This window comes from Sycon ciliatum, chromosome 2, assembly GCF_964019385.1.
Source record: "Sycon ciliatum chromosome 2, ocSycCili1.1, whole genome shotgun sequence".
Lineage (NCBI taxonomy): Eukaryota > Metazoa > Porifera > Calcarea > Leucosolenida > Sycettidae > Sycon > Sycon ciliatum.
Window position 1 is genome coordinate 41,420,872 of NC_088644.1, and position 10,359 is coordinate 41,431,230.

Consider the following 10,359-nt stretch of genomic DNA (forward strand, 5'->3'; position numbering starts at 1 on the left):
AGCATGCCCGGTTCCAAGGCGTGTTCTGTGGCTGCTTAGCCAGCACGTCTGCATGTATCTGCGTAGCTGCATACACTAATGTTGACCTATGTTGTAGCGTGACTGAAGCAGAGTGACTTCGGGTGGATAGAGACCAGGCCATCAGCGGCTGTGGCGCCTGTTGTCAGCATACGTTAGAGGCTAGCGATGGCGTTTCAACGCGCGACACACTCGCTGCCAATTGCTATCCACCTGCCGCACTGCCAAGCAAGGGAAATCCTGTCGACGTCTCTACTGGCAGAAAACCACCTGTGCAACAAGTGGTGAATTTTCATTTCCTGCCGTGCACAAATGGCTGAGCGCTCGTCCTTCCTGGAAAGCTGCAGTCACTGAACAATGGAAATGCGCAACGCAGAGTTACTCGTGCCTATTACTATCTAACTGTACTGCTCATCCCTAGCATGAGTTAGCTGAATACTGCCAGTGAGCTCAATGCGATGCGCTTCCTTGGAATATACTTGCATCGACTACGAGCAACATTGCCAAAAATGGTTTCAGACTTTCTCCCGAGGCACATCAGTGGCAGTGATAGTTTTACGAGACAAGCCACCACTGCACCAGTAGATCTACTTCGAAGTACACTCGACAAATGCCATACCTCAGTCATTGTGATGCTTGTGTAGCCACTGTGTGCTGTATGTTGTGGCTAAATAACAAGATGTTCGGTAGATTTATAACACAGTTCGTCTCCACTTGGTCAGTCGTGCCTTGAGATGAGTCGAGGAGGGCAACAAAGGGAAGAAGAGGTGTTCAAGCGACATGAGATGGTTGACGCCTGCTTGTTGGCACCTGTACTGGCTGTAGCTGTCGACGGACTAACTAACAACTACATGTACTTGGCTGCATGCTCCGTAGATATACCTCACCTGGCCTGGATGCTTTGAGTCCATCCTTGGACTTTCGGTCCAGCTTCTGATGGGGTCAAAGTTCAAGTCCAGTCCAAGCAGTGTGCTAAATGCACTCAAAGTTGAAATCTACACAGGGAAATCAGATCATCACGAGGTAGATCTACCCGTACTGCAGTATCAATTCTTCATTGACTTCAGTGTGTTTTGGTAGATCTACTTTTTGAAGTAACTACAGTCAACTTCGCTTATAAAGACTGCGGATATAACGACAATTCGCGAATAACGACAGAATTTCCATGCCCAGAGCAAAGTCCCATCCAACTGTAATACAATAATGAGACTTCAGGTATAACGACACTTCGTGAATAAGGACACCTTTTTGATGCCCCGCCGAGTGCCGTTATAAGCGAAGTTGACTGTAGTCTTTGAGTTCTTCTTAGCTGTAGATCTACAACTATTGAAGACCTGCTGGCATATCCACAGTCCGCTTGTTTCAGCTTGATAAAGCTTAAAAAATGACATCTGGCTCCGAACGCATTTACAATGTCATGATGTTAGAGGAGAATCACATTTATGATAAGGATTGGGAGACGATACGTTTTTCCCACAGAGGAACGAGGTCGCTAGGAAAGTAGTTTGATCACACTACTGAGTGAACTCCTTTCCACATACAGCAGTAAATGTAGGACTGTTTCGACTGTATTTTAGTGTTTATAATAGCTTCATCAGTCAACTTGAAGTTCATGTCACATGTATTTCCCGACGAGCTGAAGGGGAAAACAGCTTTACCTGGGGTGATGAAAGTACATGTAGCAACTGTGTTGCTCTGTCCCAGTGTGGGATCTCGATCAGGACAGCACACACGAATGACTACCAGGTTTTTCGTTAGAGGGTAGTGTGATACAAATCTTGCAACTAGCCCTTATCACATCTTGACTTGCTACAGTTCCTTCTGGATAAAAATCGGTCCATTGCACAATACCCCTAAAATTCACGTAGTAGATCTACATGTATCTAAAATACAGACGAAAGGCATCTGAGAGTACAAGCTCGTTCCCATAACTCTGCAAAACACCGAACACCATTTTCATATCGATTTCAGCAACGTTCCGGCATTTCGCCATCCTCGGGCCTATCTAAATTAGGGCGCCACAAACTGGGATATTTGGTGAGGTCTAACTTAGAAGTTGATGTCTGTTGTGATTCTATGTCTGTTGTAAGTCTAGTCAAGGCCAATGTAAACGTGGGCAGTTAGGTTCTGTGTTGTACGTATTCGGTGGTACATGTACATGACTGTGTTACCACCGTTACTCGCACAGAATCCCGTGATCATATACTTATATTTGCAATATTGAAATGAGCAATCTTGGTGAATGGTGGATTGGAGGCTATTTACTTTTAAAATATCTCAATCAAGAACACAATCAAGTTCGAACTGAGCACATCCGAATTGCGAATCCGAATTGCCCAGGCAGGAGCCAAGGCCGAACGGTGAAATCACGACGATGATGCAGGATGACTACTTTGCAGACCTTCGCACGCCAGTCAGCTTCCACGCCGAAGTCGCAAGAGATCTTGGAGGGTTCACCTGGCAGTCCGTTGTGGAATGGAGTGATGAAATAGAGCTGGTGCACTCAGTAGCGAGCCCAGTGTCTGTACCTGACCAGATAAGTCTTCACATGAGCGTTAGAACTCTGATGCACACTCCTGACGTATGTGAATAGTGCTACTTAGACTAGACGTGTCTGCCAGCAATTCGAGGTCACAATTGGGTTGAAAATATCGGATTATGAACAAAATATTTCAATCATGTTGATGGGTAACGTTAAACCGGGCAATTGCATCGATTCAGGGAAGGGTTGGAGGTTGCGAGTTCTCCAGTAGCTTCGCTCTGAAGTCCGTCAGCAGACTGGGCGGTGCAGTGCCGCATGCGCACTCGACGACTCGCGCTAAGTGAGTCAGCTTCCCCGTGCTGGCGTCCGTGTAGGTGACTGAATCTGTTCGGGATGGATAGCAAGCTCTGGGATTCGTCTGATAGTACAGACATCTCGTCGGCCTAGAAAACAGGAAGCAGCAGGATAGAAGCAGACACGGATTTAGAACAGAGGACTAGAAGTCTCAACCATTAATGGCCGGGCCTCACCACAATTTGGGGACCAAACCCACACAGTGACACAGACAGCATTGTCGCTTTCATGATCGTCTGTCCGATGTCTGCATCATATCCGTGACGCAGGACCCAGTCCACCGTGGATACACTACTAGTATGTACATACATTGTGTGTGTGTGCGTGCGCGCGCTCGCGCGTGTGTGTGTCACATCAGAATATTCCGTTCCGTTATCCCTATCCTTCACTGTTCCATGACCTATGAGCACACGTGCGCAATCGCTACAGTAAGATCGGGCGCCGAAGAACACCTCGCCGAAGAACACCCAGGCTGGAAAACCGGCAAAATTTAAGAACAGTCCAGGCTAGAATTATCAGATTTAAGAACACTTTTAAAATTTGGAACATTCTACATGTATGGGAGGTGAGTACATGTCATGTACACGTGTAAACAGTAACTGCTACATGTACAGTCATTCCCATTTACGACACCCACTAGTTTAGAAGTACTACATTGCAGTCAGTTTGCACTACATGTACAACATGTACATGACAAACGTCATGACGTCACTCGACTCGCCGCGCGCGCGTGAATAAGAACGGTCTGGCTAGAATCAAAAATTTAAGAACTTTCCTAGGCTGCGCTCGAGCCCCTGCGTTCTTCGGCGCCCGATCTTACTGTATAGCATCTCGAGATCAATATTTTCGAGATGCAAAGTAGCTGCGTGACACTAGAACTTAGTAGAAGGCGGATGTGCCAGCCAGTGTTCTTCATTATGGGGATTCGTTCAGTATACTTCTGAAGTACGCTCTCAGGCGCGTAGCCCGCATGTGGCAAAGGGGGGGGGGGGGGGGGGCACGTGCACCCCCTAAAAAGTTCGATCGAGGTTCAGCATGTACAAAATAACATGCACCAGCCAGAATGCATACTACATACATATACATGTATGCGGCTGTGCACCCCAATAAAAGGGCAGCTACGTTCCTGGCTCTTACCCGCCGAAGCATCTCCGACCGGTTCGCACAGGGCACTGTCCACCACAAACTCCCAAGTCGATAAGCTGTAGACGACCATAGCAAATTGCACACAGCGTCTGTCGTCAATGCAACATAATTATTACATGATTGTACATGTATGTAAGAAGTAACGTATCGTGCCACACAGAACACACTCATTCAAGATTCTATAGATGCCATTTGAGTTTTCATTTTCATTTGAGTTGTTTGATGATTTGATAATTAATTTGATAATTGCCTTATGATAATAGCCTTATTTGGGTTGTTTGATAATTACATTATTTGAGTTGTTTGATAATAATATTATTGCATTATGGGCATGCAGCTATTAGTTACAGGGACGATGCGCGTCTTTCTCTGTGACTTGTATGAGTGTTGATCCAGTTTGATATAACTAACTCCCCCCCCCCCCTAACTAACCCCCCCCCCCGCCCCTAACTAACTTCCCTGTATGATGGATGATGGACGTTTCAGGTGTCTCATTTAGGGTAAGCCTGTCACCATAGCAGCTGGACAGTATTAGCCCTTCTCTCACTCTCAGTGCAGTCTCACCTTGGTGGTGTTGCTCAGGTGCATCACACCCGTCACAGAGTCGCGACGCTTTACGGACGCCAGCACCGCTACCTTGTGGCGCTGGCGAACGCAGCCGCTCTGCGCGCAGCTGCAGTTGTCCGTCACGCTCACGCAGCGCTTGCCGTTTGGACCGCGAATGGAGACGGTCTTGAAGGCGGACGCCTGGCATTTGCCACTGTTCCCTGGACATCCGAACACGAATATAACGCAGAACACAGGATAGTTATTCACGATGCCAAGATGTACACGTATGCATACAGACACAAACATTGGCTTAGTACCACTGAGTACAATCCCATCCCATGCACACGTGCTCTGCCCCATTAGCATCTTGGCATCCTGCGTGAACTGTTCGCATGTCACGGTTAATTGTGAATGAGAATAGCGCCACCCCCAGCCCACGCGGAACCTTTTAGCATGCCAGCAAAAAAAGGACGTGCTAGGAAGGAGCTGTGTGACAGCTTCATGATCAAGAAGAGATGAATGTTTCGGTGTTGAGGCTCCATTTAGTGATTTACAGATTCCACGGAGCGTGTACCTCAACCACATCCTGTAGAGATAGGCTTGGAGCGCGTCAGCTCCATCACCTCCAAACTTCGTATTTATACGGAATCGAGCGTATGCCGTGCTGAGGTTGCGTCTAGCTTTGAACGTACATACATGCAAGCATAGGAATTACTATAACGAAGAAATCACAGAGGCAGAGCGGCGTACACAAAGGCACACAATGAAAACCTTGGCAAATTAATTCCGTTGTGACTCAGAGTTTCATGGCTGAACCAATCATCAGACAACGAACTGATGATTGGTTCAGCCAAGAAACTCTGAGTCACAACGGAATTAATTTGCCAAGGTTTTCATTGTGTGCCTTTGTATAACGAAGAAATCGAAAATCACGCCCTTGAGTGACCGCAAGATGTTTCGTGGCTCAATACTCAATTCCGATGCGCATCTTGCAGCCATCCTGTCCGATTCATGAGGCGTGACGTTGAAATGCCCTACAGTACAAAGCTAGCGGAGGATGTCTGTACATGCTGGCATGCTAGCAAAGTTCCGCTTGACTGCATGGCGTGACCAGCAGCTGTACATGTACATCAAACGTCAATGTGAATGACCGTCTGCGATGATAATAATCCTAACATCGACGCGGTGAATCATATCCTGCTGCAAAATTAGTCGTATTATTACTACACTCTATTCTAAAAACAACTCAGCGTAATACTAATAGTACCTACCGGAGCAATCTTGTCCAAGACATACACCTCGGTTGATGGACCTCTGGAAAGACGTGCCTGCATAGTAGAGCACTTCCTGGCGATGCACGGAGCACGGCGTGTCCTGCACGCTTTGGCACAGGCAGCTATCAATGATGGAAACGTCCACTGTTCCATTCTCCAGGAAGACCGTCTCCTGGATCAGCCTGTTCGGGTAGCATTTGTTTGGCTTGTCGCAGCCCTGCAGACACGAAGTAGACAGGACAACATAGAATGGCGTCAGAGGTACAGTTCTAAGCTGAGTTGCAGTGGGTAGGTGCTCTTGGGGCAGACAGCTGCCATCGGAGTGACCCTGGGGTATCAGTCTTCAGGGAGAAGAGACGCGCGTGAACATCCATCTCGTCGGGAAAGAATATCGACACAAATTCGACTGTAATATAAAATTCTGCGTCGAGTTCCGCATCTTGAATATCGGGCCAGGGAAAAAACCACGGACAACAAAGCAATTACAGTCAAACCTCTTTAGGACGAACATCAAGGGACCGATGATATTCTTGTTCGCAATAACGGGAGTTCTTCTTATCCATATGTTTTTCCCAGTGAATACACAGGGTTTTATCCAATACAGTTACGAATACTAGTTCTTCTTAGGCAAACATTTGTCTTATCAGTGTTCTTCCTAACGAGGTTTTACTGTATGTGGCCAAAGGTGACCAGGGGGGCTAGCTAACCTTGTTGTGGTTGAGAAAAGTGACCAGGGGGGCTAGCTAACCTTGTTGTGGTTGAGTCCTCGCAATCCTGCGCAGTTCCGAACGCACTTGCCTACGTCCCGTGTGACTTCGGTTTTCCCCGTAACATCTGCATGGTACAAGAGCACATAGGACAAATATCAGTTAGGGAATGCCATCAACATTCAATTCCGATTTGTGGATCAAGAGTGACAGGAGCGGTCAATAATCATGAGTATGAAGCGCCTGGTATTTAGGATGGCTTGCAGCAGCAGCAGCAACAGCAGCAGCAACAGCAGCAGCAGCAGCAACAACAACAACAACAGCAGCAGCAGAAACGAAAAATATAATAGCAGGGAGTAGACGAGCCTAGGGCTGAGCCATGTTTGTGATGGTATTCCTGACACTGTGTAGAATGCATCATTGCGAAACTTGCACCAAGTATGTCATACATTTGATGAGACTCATTTTCGTGCTCTAAATCTACTCCAGAGTCCAATCTGTGATCCTAGAATTACAGCATTAACTACATGTACATGTACGTACCGAATCCCAGGGAAATGACATTGGACGCACGGCGACAGCATCGCTCTGGTACTGGACGAGTAGAACACAATACAAACAAACAGACACACACACACATACCCACACACGCGCACACACACACACATGTACATACATACATACATGATACACACAAATGCACAGCGATAAATGCATGGTCAATGCTTTGGCATTGTGGTAAGCAGCAGCAGCAGTCATAGGAAGAGCCTCCCTGCCTATAAAATTCCCATTTTTGCAAACATGAGCCGAAAAGAGAATCAAAGATTGATGGGGTTCGAGATACGTTGAAGAGAGAATCACGTGATTCTACCCAGCCCATCGCTGTTGCCGAACAATCGCAGCCCTGTATTTTCTTACATCGAGAATAATCACGCATAACATAAAGTGAAAGCAGCCTGCATTGCCAGCATACCTGTGCGCGTCGCTTGACTTCCGACCAGGATTGTGCATAGGAGGCAAAGCGGGACGAAGTGCCATGACAGTAGGGGTCCTTCAAACAGCGCCATCATGATGACCATTGTATTCTAAGCCTGTGTATGTTTCAATTGAGGCACACACACTTTACTCTCTCCCCCCTTACAACTGTACCGAGTGAGACCGGCGGAAGTGTGATGAAACTGACTTTGAACTGCCCTAGCAAACGTACTCAACAAGTAAAGTTGGCCACTTTGCAGCTACTCGATGTCAGCAATGTACAAGCAAGACGGTTTCACAATCCTGATTGAGTTACGGCTAGCTTGCCCAAGAAGGTTTCAACCTTTTACTTCCAGCTGGAGATGGTGCTCTAAGGGGAGCGAGCCATCTGCAGGTCTTTATATGCTGTCCGTGCCGTGTACCATGATTTCATGGTGGCCCTACATATCTGTGTCTCTGCGAGCAAAAATGCCAGTCCCGATGCCGGTTGAGGTAAGGCCTACACCGTGCCATGGGGTGCAACTGTCGCGCCGCGCTAAGAACAACTGAGACGAAGCAGACAAACTGTTCATCCCCTTGTCTTCAGCTGGCCCTTGGAGAGGCATCTGCTATTACGCGTACTATGCTATGCACTATATTCGGGGCCATCGATATCATGCTGTATGCGTTGCGGCACGCAGGTATAGGCGCGCCGCACGCCAGCTTTTTCACAAGCTCTCTTCATGAGGGATTGAGTAGCAACGCGCTCCCGCGGCCCGATGCGGGATGAGTGTTTGGGATCATGTGTGTGAGCGCGAATTTGTGAAGTCTAACCGTGTGCGGCGTGACCTGGGAGCGCGGTCCAGCCAAGAAAGACTGTACCGCCGCCTTGTTCTATGTTCCTGGTTAAGTTTGGTGCTCGCCTTGTTGTGTTAAATGTCTGACAACAACAATAGCTGAGTAGGACCGTACATACAGAGGCTTGCCTATAATTATGACGCTGACGCGACGTGTCGTTCCTACTACTACTAGTACATCTCATCGTGTATGTCATGCAGGCGTGTAGTTTGTGTGTCTGCGTACATGCATTGTGTGTGCGTCTGTGTCTCAATTCCGCGACCCTTATCCATGGATGCAGACGACGTAATTGCTTTTCGTCCCACGCGGCGGCGGAAAGTGGTGCGAGTCGTGACTTGTGTGGATCTTTTGCATTAGAATACTTCTTGCTCCCAACGATAGGAGCAATCGCCTTTGACCAGAAGGCGATGGTAAGTCTGGTTGGCATTGAAGTTGACAGAACGCTGGGACGCGGAAGCGAAAGTGGCCAGCCAGCCCACCAACCGTTGTAGTTAGTAACGGCGGCACTTTGTCGTACTTGTGGCTGGGCATGTGCGTTCATTCTTACGCCATTGGGGACGTTGTGCAGTTTGGTGTTAGAACGGCTCAGACACATGCACGCACACAGGCGAACACCGTGGCTCAAGATCAGGGCCGTGGTCTGTGGAATGCGACATGTTGAGAGCGTTCGATGTATGTAGTTATGAACACATGTTCTAGGAGGGATCACCAACGTCTACAGCTGCTCCATCGTTGTTGAGCCAGAGCTGTCAACGTACACCCAGGGAGGCAGAACACGCTGCCACAAAGGTCGGCGAAAGGAAATTACGTATATTCGTGCTTCAGGAAGAATATGCAAAGTCCATGCTTTCTTTTCGCTTCCAGGCACAGAACACAGTAAGAAAGAAACAGTGCTACCTTATCGGCATATCCAATAGGCAATACCCGTAATGTGTGGACGACGACTCTAACAATCCGCTTGCATCAAAAGGCATTATCTCACGTTCGTCGAGGGCCTGGGGCGAATAGCTGTTCGTGTACCAATCGTACAGGGCTCTTGTTAGGAAGCAATGTTATCAGAGACTTGGGCTAGACTTCGGGTATGTGCACAACGGAAAGAGAAAACGCACACAGCTGGGCTAGGAAGACTGCGACGTTACGCCAGTGTTCCTTGTAGCCAACACACCTGCAGTTGAACAACGATAGCCTTTTCTGACCGTTCCAAACAAGACAACAAGCAGTGAAGAATGCCGTAAATATCTCACCCATGGTCGGTATATGGCAAGAGAGCTAATGCTGGCAGCTATTTTCAGCTTGAATGCTATCATTTGAATGATTATGAGAGCCTTGGGCGCTTCGTTCTAGACTGAATTGAGATTCTTCATCCCTGTAAGCTCCTTGTCATGACACTGTTCTCCGAAAGCAAATACTCCTCAAGGAATGCTTTGGGGCACTCGCCGATCGGGCACTCTCACCCCAGGATATCATTTTAGGAACGCCACACGATAATTATGAAATGACATCAAGCATGACCTCATCACAATTCTTGGTATCGCAAGAAGTTCACACTCATGTTATTGCTACATATACATGCACGTGACTAGAGGCGGACATAGTATACTAGTACGAACATGTATGTCAGACGCAGTGACGTAGTGTGTGGGAAGCATTGGGAGATGAGGCCGAGGGGGTCATCATGCATCATCGGGCTATCGGGCCCGTTTCCTCTGGCTAGAACATGACCGACGATGAGTACACACGTCGATAGCGGACTCTACGGTGGTGCAACTACTCCAAGTATGAGGTTAATATCCACCTGGATGGGTATCGCTGCTGTGTTGAGTGACGGCCGCGCTGCGTCGAACTGCCGGAAGGGTAGAAATGTGTGAAACAAAGGGATCTCTTGCTGGCTGTACTTCTCGCCGTCTGCATTGTTGGGTTAATACTACGAGCGACTTCCGCTCGCCGACACCTCTCTCGCGCTGCCAAGAAGCCCCATACATCACCTAAAGTATATCCCCTATCACATTGTGTACAA

At 47.9% G+C, this 10,359-nt stretch overlaps 1 protein-coding gene across 1 annotated transcript; it reads right to left on the reverse strand.

Annotated features, from left to right (window-relative positions):
- Positions 1 to 2,210: 2,210 nt before the first annotated feature.
- Positions 2,211 to 7,923, reverse strand: LOC135810134 (uncharacterized). Its single transcript, XM_065323599.1, has 7 exons — positions 7,504 to 7,923; positions 7,074 to 7,124; positions 6,572 to 6,657; positions 5,821 to 6,040; positions 4,565 to 4,767; positions 3,992 to 4,056; positions 2,211 to 2,943 (listed from the first exon to the last, which is right to left on the reverse strand). Exons 1-7 carry the CDS (start codon positions 7,607 to 7,609, stop codon positions 2,736 to 2,738), a joined length of 939 nt encoding a protein of 312 aa, XP_065179671.1. The 5' UTR covers positions 7,610 to 7,923; the 3' UTR covers positions 2,211 to 2,735.
- Between the last annotated feature and the right edge of the window lie 2,436 nt (positions 7,924 to 10,359).